General features: G+C 34.4%; 1 protein-coding gene across 1 annotated transcript in view; it reads left to right on the top strand.

Annotated features, from left to right (window-relative positions):
• TMC1 (transmembrane channel like 1) overlaps positions 1-23,460 on the top strand; it is a 182,458-nt gene that overhangs the window by 23,846 nt on the left and 135,152 nt on the right. Inside the window, exons 3-4 of the mRNA XM_074280993.1 lie at positions 3,128-3,293; positions 10,824-10,952. Coding sequence (XP_074137094.1) covers positions 3,128-3,293; positions 10,824-10,952 — 295 coding nt within the window. The remainder of the gene's footprint in view (positions 1-3,127; positions 3,294-10,823; positions 10,953-23,460) is intronic.

The raw sequence follows: 23,460 nt of genomic DNA, 5'->3' as shown, positions 1-23,460 counted from the left end.
TTCCAAATAATAATGAGGAAGATTATTTTTGGCTTACAACTATTAAACTATAGATGCCCATTGTCAGAATTTTTGATGGTTTCATGGGAGGCAGATGAAAACTATTGTTAATCTCTGTCTCTGAATTTATTCAGTCTGGAGATTCACATTTTCCATAGTCTGCATCATAGTCCATTATTGAAGGAGATTGGCAGAAGAAAGGAAATATGTTTCTCTGCTGACCTCACTTCCAGATGGATAGCCATCATGGATTCAGAGATTAGATTTAAGGCTGAGGTGTCATAATGTTACAAGACTGGCCATTTTGTCTGAATTGACCAGTTAGTTCACTCAAAACACTGTCTCTATGGATTCTTTTATATTTAATTGACAATTTTGTTTGAATAGATCTGTTGTTTTGACTTTATGTAGACACAGTTATTATATGTTATTATATGCTAGATTGCTATTTCTTTGGAGACTCTGCCTTCACTGAAGTAACATGAAAAAGATTGTCTCTCTATCTCTTTCTTTCTCTTTTTGAATTTATACTTGGGTTGGAATTAAAAAAGGCTCATTGTATAGGAAAAGTCTTTGATTTTATCAGAGCCAAAAGAAACAATTATATCTAAAGAAGGGTTCAAGTAGAGGACATTTAGAAATTGTCTACTGTATGTCTTCATGGAGTTGCAACTAATGAATGGTTTACTGTGATTATGTATCTCCCCAAATATAATTTTGTAGTAATCCTCATTTTCCAGGGGCCACCATGGATAGAAGCTAGTTTCATGGAAGCAGGCCAGGGCCTCAAAATTTATGAATGTAGTGACCTGTCAAATCAGAGCTGCTTATTTAATAGGACACAGTAAAAACCAAGAACAGCAACAATATGCATTGTAAACACATTAGCATTTAATAAATTGTAGCTGATTTTCCATTTTTATGTGAAACTATGTTGTTCACATAAAGCAGGCCTCTGAAAGTTTCAGAAGAGTTTAAGAAAAACCTTTGTACCATAAATGTCAAAATGCTAACTAGTTCTAAGAGTTGCTCTCCTTATAATGAAGATTCAATTGTGCTCCTTACACTTTGGTAACTAATTTGACTAACAAAATTTGTATGAGGAATTGGGCAGGATTTTTTAACTAGACCAAATCACTGAAAGTATTTGACAAATTATACACTTTTTCTCTTCCTCCTTTAAAGTCCCTCATCACTCACTTTCTGACTCCTATTTGATTACAGCTAGCCCTCAAAGCCTTTTCAGCCTCCTGCCAAACTGAGAAATTTCTATTTACAGGCTCAGTCTCTGGTCCAAAATGATCTCTGTGGAGAAACAAGTGGCCACAGCTGGATATTGGATTTTTTTCCTTAAGGCACACAACCACACAGGTCCTGTCCCTGTTAAATTCTGTTTTTGAGTTCTCTGTGGTAACAGAGCATCATTCCATTGCTATTTCAGATTGAGCAAACTTCAGCCTTCAGATTTTCTAAAATTCTAGTGGGAAGGAAAGGGATCGAATTGAATTCCTTATTCCATTTGTACAACCTTGTTATGTGGTGCTGGGTGGTAGAGGAAGGAATGCTGAGTGTTAAGTGAGCTGTTAGAGGTAACATTATTAGCCATTTCTATTATTAGCTCATTGAACTACTACTTCATTTTAATTCTTGGTATCTTGGATAACTGAAATGGCTTAATCTCTTGCATGTAATTTCAATTTTGAAAAAGTTTGAGAGGGTGTGAAGATCATAAAAATTGGTTAGTCGTGTTATTCATGTAATCTCAACATACAGATAAAGTACATTTTCAAATGATAACTCAAATTTTGGAAGAAATATGAAGAGAAGGAAGAAAGCAAGGGAAGGAAGAATGAATAAAAGAAGAAAAAACAAAGAAGGAAGGAAAAAGTAGGAAGAAAGAAAGAGAAAAAAGGAGAGAAGGCGGGGGAATAGGAATTATGGAAATAAAAAAAATTATCTTTTTTTAAGTTAGTGAATACATTTAAAAATTTTGCATAAAAGAATTTAGTATTTTAAATAAAATAATTTTATGTATTTGGATCTTCATTTTGTTGAAGCCTACTAAATTTAAAATGGAAAAGGAAAGTAATGATCATACATGGCAATTACTGATAGCTGTTGGTAACAAAAAAAAAATTATGGAATTGTTTCCTGCTTATTATTTTCCTTGTTGTTTCTTTGTGTTTTAGTAATAGCCTGAGGGCATATGAAAAATAAATTTAGCAATGTTTGAAGCAATAAATAAAGCAGGTTAATTTAGGAATGGAAAAGAGATGACAATTATCCTCAAATTTGACCTTGTAAACTGTTTCTCGACCTTCTTGTTCCCTTTAGTGGGACATAAAGTAGACACTTTTGCCTTTTTAACACTGTAATGGTAATGCTTAGAATCCATTGCAACTTAAAATGACTTTATTTGAAGGGATGATTTAGAAGTAGAATGTATTCACAATGTATTATTTAACCCTAAGTTATTTTTCTAATTAATAGCACTGGGCAAATAATAAATATCTAATAAATGATTTTTAAAAATTCATTCATTTTTAAGAATTACTGGAGTATGGCGGCATCATAAAAGTTCAAATTTGAACCAAATTATTCATGCAAAACTTGAATTTGTGAAGCATTGTGTGCAAGAGTTGGACAACATTATCTAAAAAGATTTTTTCCACCTGAAATCACTATGATTATTTTTCTTTTAAACAATACAACTTGTAATTTTATTGACATCTAGAAATTTCATTGCAGAAACTCCCAGGCACCTGTAGACAGGCATCTGTTTTGAAACTCTTAAATATAAAATTTTAGAGAGTAGTCAAAGGCCACTGAGAGTTTTAATGACTTAATCATTATATATTCACAGTGAATATATATGTCAGAGGCAGGACTTTAATTCACACCCTTCTCATTCTGAGGATAACTTTTTATTTCTTTCTACTACCTCATCCTGCTTTGTGTGTTTTTGTTTGTTTTAAAGGAGCTATAAAATAATTAGGACAATGATTTCTTAGGCTGTATAGAGAATTACTACATAATCAACTCATGAGAAAATTGATCCTGATTATCATATAGGAATGTTGATTGTAATTGTGGATTTTCTCACTGAATTATAAAATATTCCATGTAGATGAAGAGGAGAAGGAAGAAAAGTTGCCACGAAGAAAGAGCATGAGACCACAGAGAAAACGCAACAGAGATGTTATCAATGAGGATGACCCACCACCTGAACCTGAGGATGAAGAAACCAGAAAAGCAAGGGAAAAAGAGAGGAGGAGGAAAATGAAGAGAGGAGCGTAAGTTAATTTGCCCAGTTATTTAATTAGTAACTAATATTAAGATAAAGACATAGCCAGAAGATGTTATTAGTATTTGCCACATGTGGGTACACAAGGTGGTAGCCAAAGTTACTTGTAGAAATGGTGGGTATTTTGGTTTATGTTATATCTCCAAGGCAGCAAAGGAGGAACTCATGATTTTTAAGTTTGATCAAATCTATTTTAAAGGCATCAATCACCATTTAGAGTGGGATTAAAATGAAGATACAATATTTCTGTCCATTAGCTCATTTCCTCAGATCCAAATCACTCAAACTTATTAATCTATATAATTACTTGTAAATTATTCATTAATTCATTCCTTTGTCCATTTTAGAGTATAAAATCCTAGGGGATAAGTCAAAAATCTTTTTATCTCTGCATGGTATAATGCTCAGTTTTTTGTATGGTTTTGTTTTTTAAGATAGAGTCTCCCTATCTTGTCCACATTGGCAGTGCAATAATCACTCATCACTAGATCCCATTTCTGATTTTAACTTTTAACTTCAGACTTTAATTTTAACCATAACTTTAAAACTGTTCTATTTTTTCTGACCCCGGTCATATCAACCTTAGGCAACCTGGTGGCCTTCTGCTCTTAGAGTTCTACTATATTTGTGCCAGATTTAGTGAAGTTGGCAAATTGGTTTTTTCTCCTACTATAGCTCAGAGCTCCTGAAGTCAAGCAATGTCCAGTGTCAACAGCAGGAGTTATGTTGATATACCGCCATGGCCAGTTATATTCATTTTGTAAAGTCATTCATACAAGGATAGTAGGTCCTGACTATACACACTGAAGACATAAAGCAGAACTATTTATTTAATTTATTACTTATATCACTTGATGGTTTTTATCGAAACAATCCAACTGTTATTAAGCCTTTTGCTGTGTAGAGGACTACACTAGACCCTACGGGGAATCATATTTCCTAACTGTGCCTATACACAGGCTATTCTTTAGGCTTGGAATAGCCTTCTTTCTTATGTCTGCTTCTTGACTCAGCTCAGTGACCACTTCCAATATGAAATTTTTCTAATTTTCCAGTTTTCCCTAACAAAATCATCTTGTATTTATTTTGTGTATACTTATACACATACTTGTTATCTTCTTCTAGTAGAATATATTCTCTTTGAGAGTAGAGCTTTTTTCATTTTTATCTTTGTATTCCCAACCCCCACACAGTTTCTGTCATCGTGATATTTTAAAGATACTTGTTGATTGATTAAGATATAAAAATAATAACTTGGTTCTAGTTTCTGGAATGAAAAGCCATATGAGAAAGACTTCTCTTTTGAAGTGCCAAGGGGGTACTGGAGTGCATGTAGAGATTGCACATTGTGGGAGCTAGGGACTACACATCCCTGCAGAATTAAAAATCTGAATGAAATGTTTTGGCTTTCCCTTCATACCAGGGGAGAAATCTAAATGTTTCTTTTTTCTTTTATAGGGTGTTTATAGAACCTTATTGTAAAATTTTGGTTGAGTTTTTCCTGGGCTCTATGTTGTCTGATGACCTTTGTGTATCATCTGCAGTTTCCACAAAACTCCCTCAATATTCCCATTTAATTTCTTATGATGAGCCACACTATATTGAAATAGTGATAAGGAAAGTTGCAATGTAGAAGGGATGTGTGTATTGAGGTTTGTAGGGGAAACATTTCTTGGGGAGGAGCTAATTTTTTATTTTAGATGTAGAAAGCCAGGCATTAGATAGGTATAAGGCCAGTTAAATAGCCAAGAGTTTATCCTTCAATTTTCCTTTCCTTTCACTCTGTATCTTATTCCTTTCCCAGGAGTTCCATATTACAAATGACATCAGAGGTCCAATTCTTCCATAATAAAAATATACTTTTATTATCTTGCTTCTTTTAATGGGAAAGATGCATTCCAACACACTTTATTAGAGTATTCTTCATTACCAGAGATATAAATAGTATAGGAGTCATAAGAATATATTTAATGATTTGGATTCCCTGCTTAATGAACTTCAGAAGGTTACATGAAATATTTTCATGTAAGGCTAACTGATACTGTCTAGTTTTCTTAGCCTTTTAGAGATAGCCAGAAAAATAAATAGGAATAGTGAGAAATAGAAAGAAAAAGAAAGAGTCTCACAGAGAGAAATACAAAGAGAGACACAGAGATAGAGATATAGAGAAAGACACACACCAAGTAACATAGACTCACAGAGAGAGACACACACAGTAATAGAGATACAGAGAGAATCAGAGAGAGGGAAAGTTAGAGAGACAGACAGATAAAGATTAAAATGGAGAAGGACACAAAGAATGTGAATTTGAATGGAAGTTCCCATTTCTCCCAGGATAACCCTCCTCCCCCAGAAGACTGGCTCAGGTACACCCTTCTCCAACTTCAGATCCTTCTGCATGTGAGAAACAATGATAAGGACAGCTGCAATGTAGAAGGGATAACGGTATATGTGTATTGAGGTTTATAGGGGAAATATTCCCCAAGTGGGCCTTACACTACTCTGCAGAGCCCAAGACTTAAGACCCTTACTTCTCCTTCTTGAGTTGTATTTTTTTGGTTTTGTTTTGTTTGGTTTGGTTGGTTGATTGGTTTTTTTGCTATCTAGTTCCGGGAACTACAGGACTTTCTTAAAAAGTTATTTTGTGAAATAACAAATGTAACTAAATAAATCCTTTGTCCAGACAAACGGAGACATCTCTGGAAGAAGCTATTCTGCTGCCTTGTTAATATTTTTGTCTTATAAGAGTAATAGACTTGTGATAAGCAATAACTCTGTTCTCTAATTAAGAGTCCATCTTCTCTCCCAAACACTAAAAACTTGCATTTTTTAAATAGGAAAACAAAACAATAAGCACCCATGCTTTGAAGAGGATTAGTAAACAAATGAGGACATATTCATTTCAGTTAATTAACTAGGGGGTCCTTATTCAAAGACCAAAACCATACCCATGTGAATTTCCCAAGCACTAAGAAAATATTTGAAAGTTACTAAAGATCAAAGCTTGTAAAGCTGACATCTTTGGAGACAAAGAACAGTGCCTTGTAATATAGTTTAGAATGCATCTAATAATATCACTGGTTTTTCCTGACCCAACTTTAGGTATGTGTTCAGAGCTGTGAGAAGTTCAACCTAAGATGATTTTTTCATCTAACCAACAGCTGAAAAATATCTCCAAATAATAATAATAGTTAGAATAGATAACATTTCTGTCACACTTAAAAGTTTCCAGAATGCTTCATACACTTTTTATATCAATTGATTTTCATACTTCATTTGGAGTAGATGCTATCAGTTTCTCCATTTTATAAATATGGAAACTGAAAGAGATGGTGTCTTAGTTGACCTGGACCAGACAGCTAATATATTAGAAGTGGGGCTTGAATTGAGGTTCAAAATGACTCAAATAATTTCTTTAAATTAGATAGTCTGAATCACATAAAAAATATTTTCAGTATTTTGACTATTTCAGTAAACTAATTTTTTTCAAAGACAGCTGGGAAAATGTTGCTTTTTAAAGTAAAAAAAAAACAAACAAACAAAAAAAAACCTTGTCTTGAAATTTTCCCATCTAGATGTTATTACCAAATCATCATGATTTTATTCTTTGTTCACTATAGTATCTACCATATTTTTTGCAATATATATTAAATAATAGTTACAAAAGAAGACAATTCATAATACATATTGTTATCTGAATCATCAGGGTAAAGTAGATTGTTTTCAGTCTGAATGTTGATAATTAAAATATTAACATATTGCCATAGGCTATTAGCCTAAGGTCAGAATTTTAGCAAATAGTAATTACTTAATGAATCTTTTTTTCATTTGTCTATTTATTTATTCATCTAGGAGATGGAAAGAGCCTCAGATACTATTTATTATTATATGTATTGATCCAAGAATACTTTTATAACATATTCAATAATGAGTAGACCTTCAAAGAAAGAGTGAAGTGGATTCTACTTTTGGACAGTTTAATTTGGATGGCTTTGGATAGCTTTATTGGATAGCTTAAAAACTTAAAAAGTTTTTTTTATATTCAGCACAAATTTTTCCTCTCTTCAGACACAATCTATCCATTAATCTATCAATAACCATCTGTTAAGAAGTAAATGTGAAAGGATGAACACAACGATCAGACTATGTGATGATCAACTGTAATGGACTTGGCTCTTTTCAGCAATGAGGTGATTCAGGCCAATTTCAATAGACTTGTGATGAAGAGAGCCATCTGTATCCAGAAAGAGGACTATGGGGACTGAATGTGGACTACAACACAGTATCTTCACTTTTATTGTTATTGTTTGCTTGGATTTTTTTCTCACTTTTTTCCCTTTTTGATTTGATTTTTCTTGTGCAGCATGATAAATATGAAAGAACTGCATATGTTTAACCTATATTGGATTATTTGCTTTCTAGAGGAGGGGATGAGGGAAGGAAGGGAGAAAAATTTGGAGCACAAGGTTTTACAAGGGTGAATGTTGAAAACTATCTTTATGTTTTTGAAAATAAAAAGCTATTATCAAAAAGAACTTAATATGAGTTAGGCACTGAGAACATAAAATGCCCTCAATAAGCTTATATTAGAGGTTGGACCTTACATTTTATTCCTTTGTTCCTAGTTCTGACTCTGGGGACCAAGCAGAATGAATTAATTATACCTCCTCCAATGACAGCCCTTCAAATTCTTCAAATAGCTTCAAAGCTAAGGAGCATGCTCCCAGCTCTTTCCTCTGATATTTATTTAACATATTCTCTAGTCTTTTCACCATCTGGTCCATCCTTTTCTCAGTATGTCTACATTTTTTCCTAAAATAAGGTGCATACAACTGAAAACAGTGTTTCAGATGCAGCCAACTAAGACAATGTATAATGGAAGCACCAGCTTCTTTGTTCTGAGCAACAGGCTCTCTCAAGTACAATTAGCATTAACATTTTTTTTAGAAAATTTCTATATCACATTATTGCTTCATAATAAACTTGTAGTTCATTCAAATCCCTGATCTTTTTCACAGGACCTCAAACCTAACCATGACTCCCCTATCATACTATAAAGGATTATATAAAAGATCACTTTTCAACAGTAATATTGCTAAATAATAATCAAGAGTCAGGAGTGAGTAATATCATAAAATCATAGATTTAGAGCTAAATATTTTAGAGATAAGAAGTTCAATAATTTAATGAGTCACATAGTATTTGGTAGAGGGTAGAGTCTGGTTTACATTATGGTTCTCTAATTTAACATCCAGAGCTTTTTCCCACATGCTTAATTGGACCAAGCATTATAGAACAAATGAACATTTCATTTCTCTCTTTTTTTTGATATAATATAATGTCTTTTTTTTTTTTTTTATTAAACTCCAATTTTTACTTGACACAAGTTTACTGATCAGCAAAATATAAATGTTTTAGAATAGTAAGGAATCAAAAGTGATGTTGATAGGCATTGTTGTCGTGTTGTTTGTCAATAACTTGTTGTTGTTTGTGCTTTGTTCTTAAAGAGGGCCAATGATATTAGGAGGAAGATGTCTTGACTTGCAAGTGAATTGGATGGAAGTAGAACTGAGCCTCACTCTCTCTGTCAGGGTCATCTGAATCCAGTAGCAAGACATAGGTCAGGAAAATATGACCCCAAATTCAATGGGAGATTTTGGTCTTTTTAAGCTAAGGTATTTTCCATGTCTCGGTTTGTCTTAGTTAACAATCACCCAGTGATTAAAGCTAGGTAAGAAATGAGGCAAAAGATGCCCTAGTTTGCCTGCTCAAAAAAAAAAAAAAAAAAAAAAATCAAAACTAAGAGAAGACCCTAAGGTACAGACATATCCCAACACTGGCTTGGTTTCTGGAGAGAGCACAATTCCTAACTGGTTACCAAGTACAGGTCCAGATATGGTGTGACTATTAGGTGAACCCTTATTTCAGCTACTCCTAAACTGGATTCCAAAAGTCATCCTTGAAGAGTATCCTAACAGTGCGAATTCTGAAGGGACTATAAACTTCTGTCCCTGAAATTCTGGGTCTCAATGATTTCCAGATATCTGGAAACTCAATTTCCTGAAAATCAGAAACTCATTTTAAAACATGAAGAAAGTAATATAGCATGATCAAACATAGAAACTATGAAATACTTTGAGCTCATTGGTAGCTCCGACAGATGTGGCATTTTTGTGTTTCCTTTGTTGGTGATTTGGGATGCCATGATGCCCAATTTGAGAACCTACTGCTGAGAACAAGGCTGACAAGTGGCCTTATGAAAATAGATTTTTGTCCTTTGTCTCATTTTATTTTTGTTGTTTAGGTGAAGGAGATTAATGTGAAGGAACAGAGAAAAAGGAGAGAGCAGAAAGAGAGGTTAGAGAAAGTGCTAGAGACAGATACAGAGACAGACAGAAACAATGAGACACACACAGAGACAGAGAAGGAAACAGAGAGAAGCAAGAGAGAGAGAGGCAGAAAGAGAGACAATATTAGTCCACTGCTAACTTGAAAATATACCATTATGTTTTCACATTTTGTTTTCTTAATGGTCCATAGGCTTTTTTTAAGCAGATAAATATAAGTACAGAGGATAAAGTAAACTACAGCTACTCAATAATTAAGAAATCTCCCATGTTAATTCAAATACAAAAATACACACACTCACACACACAAATTCAATATATGTGTTTTACTGCTCATTAAATATATTTGAATTACCAATTGAGCCTTAGAAGGAGTAACAGTAGTACTTTAAAAAAAAAAAAAAAAAGAGGCAATGAATTTGAAGTCAGAGGACCAAGATTCAAATACTTTCTCTACTATTTACAATCATAAAATTACCTATATTGCCTTTGATAAATCACTTTATCTTTCTAGATGTAGTATCCTCACTTGTAAAATGAAGAGATTGGACTAATTTTTAAGGTCCTTGATACCTTTAAATCCATTATCCCACAAAATAACTTTATTATACTTTTTCTCCTTTCTTAAGACAAGACCAATTGAAATTTTGAAAATAATGCCACTTTTATCTCATTATCTTTTTTTGGCAATTATAGTTTGAATAGAAAATGAAAATAGAGATGGCCAGGATGGATAAGGGATAAGAGATAAAAGGAAGCCTCCACAAAACTTCATATGTCCCATTTATTCCTAAAGATCTGGTTCTAGCCTATTTAAGAAAAAACTGTTTCAGAATATTAAAAATAGACTATTAAAAACAAAATAAAACAAAAACAAGCATCACTTAAGTGTAGTTTTTTTTTGAAATTTTAGGAGAAAGCTGCAAATACAAATGATAGAATTTGGTGATTACCATACTATATTCAATTTTCTAAGTCAAGGATATAAGGCTCACTCTCTCCTCTAGGGTCATCTGAATCCAGTAGCAAGACATAGGTCAGGAAAACATGACCCCAAATTCAATGGGAGATTTTGTTGTTGCAACGATAATATCAGTCTTTTTTATGTTGGTAATTAAAACCAAGTTTCAATTATCTGTCTGTTAACCTTATGTGTTCTTCCTCCCTTAAAGAGATGAAGATGATGAAATTGATGAAGAGGAATTGGAGCGAATGAAGACAGAGTTAGATGAAAAAAGACAAGTTATAGCTACAGTCAAGTGTCAACCATGGAAGATGGAAAAGAAGATCCAAGTCCTAAAGTATGTGCTTTTTTCATAATTAAGAAAAAAATTCTCAGTGTTTACTTGTTAAAAAAAAATCTGGAGTATTGTTTATTCTACTTTACACAGCTAAGAAGAATGTGAGTTAAAGATCTCTAAATAAGAAATAGCTATTAGCAAATTAATTAATAGGGGCACATGGACTATCTATTGTTACCTCCAATTATTCTTTTGAACTGATGCTTCATTTTCATTTTGGTCTAATACTGTGATTACTATCTCAAAGAGATTGTAGTTTATTTCATATGTTGTAAGGGTTCAGTAGAGAGGCCAGGCAAGCACAGTTAGGATGTAATACAGGCTTATGGCAGAGCTCCAGGTGAAAAGGGTCGGGCTCCTCCTTCACTGGGTTTATATTGGGTCCATGAGATCACAGGCACAGCCAATCAGAGTCAGAGACACTTCCTGTTCCTGAAGAGATTTCAGAGTGTTTAGGATTCCCGCTGTGGCTGGAGATCCCACCCAAGAAGGTAGTCCCTATGTACTCATAGCCAATCACGTCCGGGGATCTCAAGCCTGTGTTACATCCTAACTGCTCTTGCCTGGCCTCTCTAATGGACCCTTACAATATATATATATTCAACTTGTATACTTGCTTCTTAAATGGGTCCCAGCCTCAGGTAATAGAACACATGACAACAAATTACTATCCTTTCAACTAGAACCAAAAACAGGATTCCAGTTAGTGATTATGCTATTTTATGTTTACAGGATAATAGCCTCAGGCCAATTGTGCTCTATGAATATAAAGATACATATGCAAAAATAGGCATAACCAAGTTAAGTTATCTTTAGAAATAGCTGGTTTGTGAAAATATAGGGAAAGAATGTCCTCCCCTCATATCTACTCTCCCTCCCAAAGGAGATTTAGAGATCCCACCCTACACATACAATATATGTAGGCATATACTTACAATTCATGTGAATACAATACAATACATACAAATATGTGAATTTTAATCCATCATTAGAGATTCAGGAATATTCCATGATTGTTCCTTTTACTTAATTCCTTTTTTATTCAGTTGACCTAAGTTCAAACCCCAATTCTGCTATTTACTAGTTGTGATGAGGACAAGTTATTTAACCTCTCTAGCTCTATTTCTTAAGCTATAAAATGAGGGCAACTAAATGTTCTGTACTGTCATCTCTAGCTTTAAATCTAGAATCCTTTGGTTAATTGGAAGCATTAGGCGGTACATTGGAAAGAGTGCTAGACCCTTCTGTGCTTCTTTCTGTTGCTGAGTATTTTTTTTTTTTGGAAATATTTTAATGCTCTTTAAAAGAAAATGTCTATCATTCTGTATAAGCAACACTTCTCCCTACCTCTGATAGCAACCCTTTCTTATACATATATGCATAGTAGATGAAAAAATAAACACATTGGCTATGTTTGAAAATATGTGTATTATATTATGCCCCAACCCCATAACTTCTTTGCCTTACCTGATCACAAAAGGAAATGGAAGTTGGTACTAGTATTTCTTGTTTTTTTTGGTTGTTGTTGTTGTTTTCTGAGGCTGGGTTTAAGTGACTTGCCCAGGGTCACACAGCTAGGAAGTGTTAAGTGTCTGAGACCAGATTTGAACTGGGGTCCTCCTGAATTCAGGGCTGGTGCTCTATCCACTGCGCCTCCTAGCTGCCCCATATTACTTGTTTTTAATGAAATCATGCTGGATTTTTTTTTTTTTTAATCAAAAAAACCCTTCTCCTAACATTACAGAAAATTAATAGACAAGAAATGACTGGCTACCAACATTTTTGTGGTCAGATTATCAACTGATTATAACAAAGTTCAAAATCAGAAAGATAAAAATGAGAAGATGACACTCAATAAAATTACTACAGATTTAGCCTGATTTATTCAAACTGATTTTGATTCTGAAAAATGGGAAATAAATTAAGAGGCACTGATTATTTGTAGTTCTTGGAGATGTTTAATAAACACAAAATAGTTACCACTCTCACAAGACCAAAAGAACCTAGAAACCACCTCAGCCAGAAAACATTTGATCTCTTTACAAAACATAGTTATCTGAAAGTTAAAAGCAGCTCTTATTTAGAATCCAATCTCATTTTCAAACTATTAAAAACTATGATGATAGAGTACATGGAATATCACCTCATAAAACACCAAAAAATCACGGATGGGAAATCAGCCTTCAGAAATCAAATCCAACTCAATCATCCACCCAAATATTTTTAGATAATTTATATTTAGAGATGTTAAGTGAAACAGATTTACTAGCTTTTCTTTAATGATATAGTCTCATAATTGAGTCACTACATATGTAGTGACTCTCTCAATGTCTAATATACTATACAGACATACCTTTTTTTAGTTATGCTTTGCTTTATTGAACTTTGCAGATATTGCTATAAATTGAAGGTTTGTGACAATCCTGTGTCAAGCACATCTTTGGCAACAGGATGTTTTCGAATCATGTCTGGTATCACATTTTGGTAAAGAAGCTAGGGTACAAAAGGTTTTAAAGGCCAAAGGATTTTCTAATTGATCCCAGAGGCAATAGGAAGCCATTATAATCTGTTCTACAGGTGATGATTTGATTATGTCTGTGCTTTAGGGACAGCAATCTGACAGAAGATAACCTGGAGTGTGGAGAGCTAGGCAGGCTACTGGAATAGATCAGGCACAAGGTGAGAAGGACCTATACTAGTCTGTGATTGTGTTAAGAGAGAAAGGACAGTGGATAGATCACCAGCCCTGAATTCAGGAGGACCCCAGTTCAAATCTGGTCTCAGACACTTAACACTTCCTAGCTGTGTGACCCTGGGCAAGTCACTTAACCCCAGCCTCCAAAAAAAAAAAAAAAGAGAGAGAGAGAGAGAGAGAGAGAGAGAGAGAGAGAGAGAGAGAGAGAGAGAGAGAGAGAGAGAGAGAGACATATATTTCAAAGATAGAAACAACATAACTTCTCTTTCTCTCTCCTTATCTTCAGTACTTCACTACAACTACTTCAGGCCTTCAACACAACTATGCTACAATACTTCAATACATACCAGCTTGCCTTTTTTAACAGCTCAATATGGCTGTCTCTTAGTTGTCCCAAAGTCAATATGTCAAAAACAGAATTTGTTATCTTTTCCACAAAACTCTTCCTCCTTTCCAGCTTTCCTATTATTTTCAAGGGCATCACCATTCTCCTAGTCACACAAACTTTTCATCATTTTTTGCTCCTTTTTTCATTTTCTCCTCATATCCAATCTGTCACCTAGGTTTATGACCTAGGTATCATCCTAAATTCTTCATTCTTTCACCCCCCACCTTAAGTTGTCAAGTTTTGTTATCTCTATATCAGAAATTGGCTTTTTCTTGGTTTTTCTTTTCTGGGGACCAAGTTTATTGAGAGGATATTTAAGCCTATGGAGCCCAATGAGATCACAATCAGACAGCATCAAGAGAGAAGAAGCACTAAGACCAAGAGCCTTGGAGAGATTCCCAAGGCATAATCCAGATGAAGATTCAGAAGAGGGACTATGGAGGCAAATAGAAGGAGAGAATCAAGAGAGAGGTAGATCATGACAATCTAGAGAAAAGAGAGTAGCTAGAGGAAATAGTGATCAACAATATTAAAGTCTGCTTAGAGCTAGAAAAAAATAATATGCTCAAGGTCACACAACCAATGTATTTCAGAAGGAAGACTTGAACCCAGGTTTTTCTGGCCTCAAGGCCTATTTGTTTGCTATAGTATGCTGTTGTAGTATTTAATAAACACTAGTGGTAAAATAGTTGTATTAATACTGGAGAGCTGAACTAGATGTTGGAAGACCTATGTTCTACTGCACATTCTGCAATTAATGAGATAACTTGGGATACATCATTCAGTTTTCATGGCCTGAATTTCCTTATCTATAACACAGAGGAACATTTGCCTATAATCCCTGTTATTAGGGAGACTGAGGCTTTTGGAGCTTTAGAACTCAAGAAGCTAAAGGGGACTATGTCCATCAGGACTTTGCACTGTTTGGCATTAATATAGTGATTAATATAGAAATGCATGCCATGAGGTTGCCTGAAGAGAGGAGAACCAATTCATGTGAGAAATGGAGGAGGTCAAAACTCCCTACAGATCAGAGTGGATTTGAGCTGTGACTGGTCTCTGTCTTTCTAGCCTGGAAGAGATAGGGAAACCCAGAATTAGAATTTTTTAAAAATTTTTTATTTTATTTAAAATATTTTTAAAATAAAAATCGAAAATAATGAAATAAGGGGAATAGAACACAGGATAAACTCCAACATACTTTTAATACTAAGATTCTAATATTATGGGTTAAATAGGCTTTTGTAAGCTAGTCTGGGAATCAAGCCACTAATTATTATATGTTTTCTATGGGAAACTTTGTTCCAAATTTCCCAAAAGAGACATAAATTAGCATTTGGAACAGAATCTCTTTGCAAGTTGGGGGACTGTCTGCTTGTATATGCATGTATACAGACATAAAATGTAATAAACTGGAATGTTGGATGTGGAGATTCAGCATTCCACTTTGACACATTTTGTTATGTTTGAAACTTAGTATGGGTTGTGCTAAGGACTTTTTTCCCCCTTTTATTCTGGGGCACAATTTTTAGTGAAACAGAATCTAGGAAACATCAATATTTATTACTAAATATTGTTAAATAGTTTTAATTTTTTCCACCTGACTCCATACCCACAGCTCTATATTTATAGAACCACAACTCAAGACAAACACATTTTCTTTTGCCATCCATCAATGATAAAGAGCTACAAATGAATGTGCTCTGTGTTTTACAACAGAACAGTTCTATATCAAACATGACCAAATTTTAAAGTTAGGTATTTATAATATACTACATTTTAAAAGTACATTATTAAAAAAAAAAAAGTACATTATATAGCCGGAATGAGTTGTAGAAGAGGCTAAGAAGCGGTGGATTTGCTGCCATTGACAGTACTGAAAACAGTTTTGTATAGACACTGTGAGACCAAGGGGCCCACATTATTTGATTCATTACCAAAACCTTTTTTTTTTTTTTAAATTTTCAAAAATGTTTTTGTTAAGTAAATATCTAATAACAAAAAAAGATCTTCATTGATATTCTCTCTCTCTTTTGTCTGTCTCTGTTTTCTCTCTCTCTCTCACACACACACACATACACACACACACATACACACACACACGCATGTGCGTGTGCCACACTTATCACACTTAAACTCAATCAAGAAGTGGCTCATGGAGTACAAAATTTACAATGTTAGCTTATGATGAAATGTGTATATTTTTGTGATGATATGGTTCTCCTTAAAAAAAAAAAACTGAGTCTTTTTTATGCCAAAAAATTCTAATTAACATTTTCAAATCTTTTTTTCTTGAATCTAACACAGTAAAATCTTTTGGTTTCTGAGTGGGATGATCTGCTTTTTCTTTACTTAAGTACTGGTTGATATAAATGTCATTCTGTCAGTTCAACAAGCATTTATTAAGTGCCTATGATGTGCTATATATTGTGTTAAGTGTTGAGGAAACACAAAGACCCTTTCTTGAGGGAGTTTACAAGTCTGATGGAGGAGACAACATTCATCATCAGTTCAAATAAGAAATCCCAGGATAAACTGGAGATAATCAGAGGGAAGGCACTATAGCATGAACATGTAGAAAGATTTTTTGTAGAAAATATGGGTTTAGCTATGACTTGAAGAAAGTCAGAGAAGCTAGCAGCTAGAAATAAGGAGGGAAAGAATTCTAGGTATGAGGGAGAGGCAGTGAAAATGCAAAGATAGGAGATGGAAACCCTTGTGAGTGAAATAGCAATGAAACATCACTTGAATTACTGAGTATGTGGAGAGAGATGAAATATAAGAAGAATGAAAAGCTAGGAATGAGGCAGGTTATGAAAGGCTTTGAATGCTAAAAAAAATTTTATATTTGATCTTGAAAGAAATAGAAAGCTACTGGAGTAACATTCTCAGACCTGTTCTTTAGGAAGATCAGTTTGACAGTTAAGATTCACCAGTAAGGAGAGATTTAAGGTACCAACCAGCAGATTATTGCAATAATGCAGGCATGAAGTGATTAGGTTGTCCTTCACTCTTGAAAAGGACCAAAATGATATCATTATGTCAGATTCAAGTTAGTGTATCCAACTGTGGCTGATCAGACCAATATAAGCTCAGAATTCTCTGCCACAGGTTGGACACAAATAGTCCCCATGAACATTTGGGGTGGCTTCTCTAATTGTGTGCTTCTCACATTTCTTCTGAGCTAATTTAAGTCTACTTTGCTCATAGAGCACAGCCTCCTCTCTGATGAGGGCATGAAATGCTGGATAGTCCTGTGCCAGTGTTTCTCATGTCATACAATCAATGCTAATATTCTTATGAGAGACATTCAAAGTGTCCTTATATTTCTTTTTTTTTTTTTTACCATCTTGGGTGAGTTCTCCATATAATAGTCTTTTTGGCATTCAAACAGTATGGCTAGCCCAACAGAGTTGTGCTCTCTGTAGCTGAGTTTAAATATTTATGTGATTGATGGCAATTGTCAAGGGGAGTAAGGAGAGACATATGAGAAATATTAGGAAGGTAAAATTGATAGATGAGACTATATATGGGAGGTGAGAGAGTGAGGAATAGAGAATAACACTAAGTTTTACACTCAGATAACTGGAAGGATAGTAATGTCTTCAGTAATAGAGGAATTCTAAAGGGAGAAGGAATAATGGAGCAAAGATAAAATTCAGTTTTGGATATATTGATTCTGACACCCACTTTGAGATTTGAATCTTAGAGGTTAGGGGAAAGTCAGACTGAATAACAAATCTGAAAATCATCAGATTAGAGACAATAATTGAATCTATGGGAGCTTTTGAGATCACCAAGTAAAACAATAGAGGGAGAAGAGATGAAGGCTCAGATTGAGCCCTGTGAGATCTCCATTGTTATCAAGAATGATATGAAAGAAAGTCTGCCAAGAAGATTGATAAGTAGCAGTCAGGTGGGAGGAGAACCAGGAGAGTGTAAAATGTCACACAAACCTAAAGAGAGAATGGTATCAAGGGAAAGAGGTCTTTAATAATATCAAACACTGCAGTAATGTCAAGAAGTGTGAAGACTGAGAAAATCCCATTAGATCTTACAAATTAGAAATCATTGTGAGGCTGTATGTTTCTGAGAAGATTCATGTCATGTTTTAAATTTCCTTAGGCAGGCAGCTAGAACATGCCTCCTTTTGTTTGTCTTCTCTTTCCAGAAGGAGAAAAGTAGAGCAGCTGAGGAAACACTGGGCTAAAGTGGGTAGACTGGACTAGAGAAGACAACACTGGATGGACATATAATATAGCAGAGGCAGGGTAGGAGAAATTCACAGCCATTCATTACATGAAAAATTCCTGAAGTTCTAAACTCAAATATTGACAAATTATAATATGATAGAGATTATTTTGGCATCCATTCATTGCATGTTGAATCTCATAAGAGGAGATAGGATTATAAAGCAAAAAAGATAATGAAGAGAGGAAGAGAATGATATAGCTAAGTGAGGGAAAGGTAAGGGAGAGAAACAGAGTTAGACAAAAACAAAAATTCAGGATAAGAGAAAGAAAGGGAAGAGAGACAAAAGCAGAGAGAAAGAGAAATAAGAGGTTGCCATTTACATCTTTATGCCACACATATCAAAACTCACCAGCAGAGGCATGGACCCACATTTAACACCACATACTAAGATTAGATCAAAATGGGTCCAAGATTTAGGCATAAAAAATGAAATCATAAATAAATTGAAGGAACATGGGATGGTTTACCTCTCAGACTTGTGGAGGAGGAAGGAGTTTGTGTCCAAGGGAGAAATAGAGACCATTATTGATCACAAAAAAGAACATTTTGATTACACCAAATTAAAAAGCTTTTGTACAAACAAAACTAATGCAAACAAGATTAGAAGGGAAGTAACAAATTGGGAAAACATTTTTACAGTTAAAGGTTCTGATAAAGGCCTCATCTCCAAAATATACAGAGAATTGACTTTAATTTATAAGAAATCAAGCCATTCTCCAATTGATAAATGGTCAAAGGATATGAACAGACAATTTTCAGATGATGAAATTAAAACTATTTCCACTCATATGAAAGTGTTCCAAATCACTATTGATCAGAGAAATGCCAATTAAGACAACTCTGAGATATCATTACACATCTGTCAGATTGGCTAAGATGACAGGAACAAATAACGATGAATGTTGGAGGGGCTGTGGGAAAACTGGGACACTGATGCATTGTTGGTGGAGTTGTGAAAGAATCCAACCATTCTGGAGAGCAATCTGGAATTATGCCCAAAAAGTTATCAAAATGTGCATACCCTTTGACCAAGCCATACTACTACTGGGCTTATATCCCAAGGAAATACTAAAGAAGGGAAAGGGTATGTGCCAAAATGTTTGTGGTAGCCCTTTTCATAGTTGCTAGAAGCTGGAAGATGAATGGATGTCCATCAATTGGAGAATGGTTGGGTAAATTATGGTATATGAATGTTATGGAATATTATTGTTCTATAAGAAATGACCAACAGGAGAAATACAAAGAGGCTTGGAGGGACTTACATCAACTGATGCTAAGTGAAACGAGCAGAACCAGAAGATCATTATACACTTCAACAATGATACTGTATGAGGATGTATTCTGATGGAAGTGGACATCTTCAACATAGAGAAGAGCTAATCCAATTCCAATTGATCAATGATGGACAGAATCAGCTACATCCAGAAAAGGAACACTGGGAAATGAGTGTAAACTGTTATTTTTACCTTCTGAATCCAATTCTTCCTGTGCAACAAGAAATTCGGTTCTACACACATATATTGTATCTAGAATATATTGTAATATATTTAACATGTATAAGACTGCCTGCCATCTGGGGGAGGGGGTTGGGGGAGGAAGGGAAAAAATCTGAACAGAAGTAAGTGCAAGGGATAATGTTGTAAAAAATTACCCATCCATATGTACTGTCAAAAAAAAAAAGTTATAATTATAAAATAAAATAAATTAAATAAACAAAAAAAAAAAAACTCACCAGCAGGTTGATTTTAGTATCCTATGAACTAACAAACACGCATCCTTCCTAATGGCCTCAGGTAGCCTTGTTTCCAAATCTTGCTTCGTTTCTCATATGTATTAGCTACTTGACACTGCCAACGATATTGAACTTCTTAGCACCTTAAGCCATTGCTCTCATGCTCAAAAAGAAATAAAAGCCACCAAATTGCATATTAGAACCTCTCTGAGATACATACTGACTTAGAAAATCGCTTATCAATACCATCTATATTTTATTAAATTTTTGTTTATTTTACTAAATATTTCCCAATTAATTTTTTTTTTCCTGAGGCATTTGGGATTAATTGACTTGCCCAGGGTCATACAGTTAAGAAGTATTAAGTGTCTGAGGCTGGATTTGAACTCAGGTCCTCCTGACTTCAGGGTTGGCACTTTATTCACTGCTCCATCTAGCTGCATGCCCCCCCCCCCAATTAATTTTTGATCTGGTCTGAGCCATTCTTGGTTAGTAGTTGATACTTCTACCAAAGTGGTTGATACTTTCTACCAAAAAGCAATTCTCTAAGACTACAGATTGCAAAGCAAACATTGAGCTACATTGGTAGATGGATTTTAACCAACAAAGGAGTAGTGGGCAGAGTTCTGGGCTCTGTCAGAAAGGCCAAAATTCCAATCTCAACTTCCATTAATAATGTGAATCTAAACTAGTCACTTAAGCTTTGTGTGCCTCAGATTACTCCTCAGGACTTTTCAACTAAGTAGTAGATAAGCTATAAGCTGTTCATATTCCCTCATGAAATCAAAGATCCTTACCTATATGGTAATTGCAATTAATTACCATGTCCTTGTTCACAAAGCTTGTAAAAGTCTCTGAATCCCCTCATAAGAACTAAGGCATGATTCATATTTTAATCCCTTCAAGAATCTAAAACCAAAATGTATTTTGGTTTTTCTACCTTCTGGCTTCTTTTTTCTACCTTCTGGCTTAGGAAAGTCAGTCACTATCTACCATCAACATGGCAGAAAGGGTCAGAATTATTTGCTTCTCTATATAATTGAACTTCCAAGGCTTCTTCCTAGATATGATTGGCAGGACAAACTGGGAGAAATTATTTCCTGAGCTACAACAATATTCATCCAGGCTATGGGAATGAGGAAAAAGCAAATTATCTCTAGTTTCAAAGAATAGTCAGCCTAATTACATTTCCTTTGTAATTTCTCTTCCTAACTTCCAACATTCCCCACCTAACTTAGTGCCAACTATAGTGCTATCTATTTATTTGATACTCAATCCACACTTGTCAAAGGAGTTATTGAAAACCAAACTATAAACCAGTATACTGAATATACTTACCAACCTTCATTTTTCAATCCCTTTCAAGACTCTCAAAGAGATATTATTTTTCCTTTTTGTTTTTTCAATCAACAAGCATTCATTTTATTTTCCCCACCCCTCCCAATTTAAAAGAAAAAACAAAAACAAAACCCTGGCCACAAATATGCATAGTAAAGCAAAACTAATTCCTGTCTCTTCTATGTTGAAAAATGTATGTCTCATTCTGCAGCTTGAAGAATCCAACATTTTTCTATCAACTACTGGGAATATTCTTCATCATCTAAAATCCTAGTTAGTCATTGCATTTATTTTAAGTTCTTAAGTCTTTCAAAGTTGGAAAGAATGATTTAAGGGGGGTTGGGATCTATATTAAAATTTTACTTAAAAATATTTAGATTGCTATAAATAAAATTAGACCTCTTGAAATTAAGACTCCCTGAGCTAGAAAATTTCCTTTCTTTTCTTTTCTTTTTTTTTTTTTTTTTTTTTTTTTTTAGCTCTTTATTTAAAGTCTTTATTTCTTTCAGGGATTCTTTTATATTATTATTATAGCTTTTTATTTACAAGATATATGCATGGGTAATTTTATAACACTGACAATTTCCAAGGCTTTTGTTCCAATTTTTTCCCTACTTCCCCACACCACTCTCCCCAGATGGCAGGTTGACCAATACATGTTACATATGTTAAAGTATAAATTAAATATAATATATGTATACATGTCCAAACAGTTATTTTGCTGTATAAAAAGAATCAGACTTTGAAATAGTGTACAATTAGCCTGTGAAGGAAATAAAAAATGCAGGCAGACAAAAATAGAAGGATTGGGAATTCTATGTAGAAATTCATAGTCATCTCCCAGAGTTCTTTCCCTGGATGTAACTGATTCAGTTCATTACTGCTCTATTGGAACTGATTTGGTTCATCTCATTGTTGGAGAGGGCCATGTCCATCAGAATTGATCATCACATAGTATTGTTGTTGAAGTATATAATGATCTCCTGGTCCTGCTCATTTCACTCAGCATCAATTCATGTAAGTCTCTCCAGGCCTTTCTGAAATCATTCTGTTGGTCATTTCTTACAGAACAATAATATTCCACAATATTCATATACCACAGTTTATTCAGCCATGCTCCAATTGATGGGCATCCAATCAGTTTCCAGTTTCTGGCCACTACAAAGAGGGCTGCCACAAACATTCTTGCACATACAGGTCCCTTTCCCTTCTTTAAGATCTCTTTGGGAAATAAGCCCCGTAGTAACACTGCTGGACCAAAGGGTATACACAATTTGATAACTTTTTGAGCACAGTTCCAAATCGCTGTCCAGAATGGCTGGATGTATTCATAATTTCACCAACAATGTATCAGTGTCCCTGTTTTCCCACATTCTCTCCAACATTCTGCATTTTCTTTCCCTGTCATTCTAGCCAATCTGACAGGTGTGTAGTGGTATCTCAAGAGTTATTTTAATTTGCATTTCTGTGATTAATAATGACCTCGAGCATCTTTCCATATGGCTAGAAATAGCCTCAATTTCTTCATCTGAGAATTGTCTGTTCATATCCTTTGACCATTTATCAATTGGAGAATGGCTTGATTTCTTATACATTAGAGTCAATTCTCTATATATTTTGGAAATGAGGCCTTTATCAGAACCTTTGACTGTAAAAATGTTTTCCCAAATTATTGCTTCCCTTCTAATCTTATCTGCATTAGTTTTGTTTTTACAAAAACTTTTTAATTTGATATAATCAAAATTTTCTATTTTGTGATCAATAATGATCTGTAGTTCTTTGGTCATAAATTCCTTCCTCTTCTACAGGTCTGAGAGGTAAACTATCCTATGTTCCTCTAATTTATTTGTAATCTCATTCTTTATGTCTAGATCATGAACCCATTTTGACCTTATCTTGGTGTGTGGTGTTAAGTGTGGGTCAATGCTTAGTTTCTGCCATACTAATTTCCAATTTTCCCAGCAATTTTTGTCAAACAGTGAGTTCTTATCCCAAAAGCTGGGGTCTTTGGGTCTGTCAAATACTAGATTATTAAAGTTATTGACTGTTTTGTCTTTTGAACCTTATCTATACCACTGATCAAGTAGTTTATTTCTTAGCC

This window comes from Sminthopsis crassicaudata, chromosome 1, assembly GCF_048593235.1.
Source record: "Sminthopsis crassicaudata isolate SCR6 chromosome 1, ASM4859323v1, whole genome shotgun sequence".
NCBI lineage: Eukaryota > Metazoa > Chordata > Mammalia > Dasyuromorphia > Dasyuridae > Sminthopsis > Sminthopsis crassicaudata.
The sequence above is the reverse complement of the archived record's forward strand: the minus strand, read 5'-3'. Positions and strand labels throughout refer to the sequence as shown.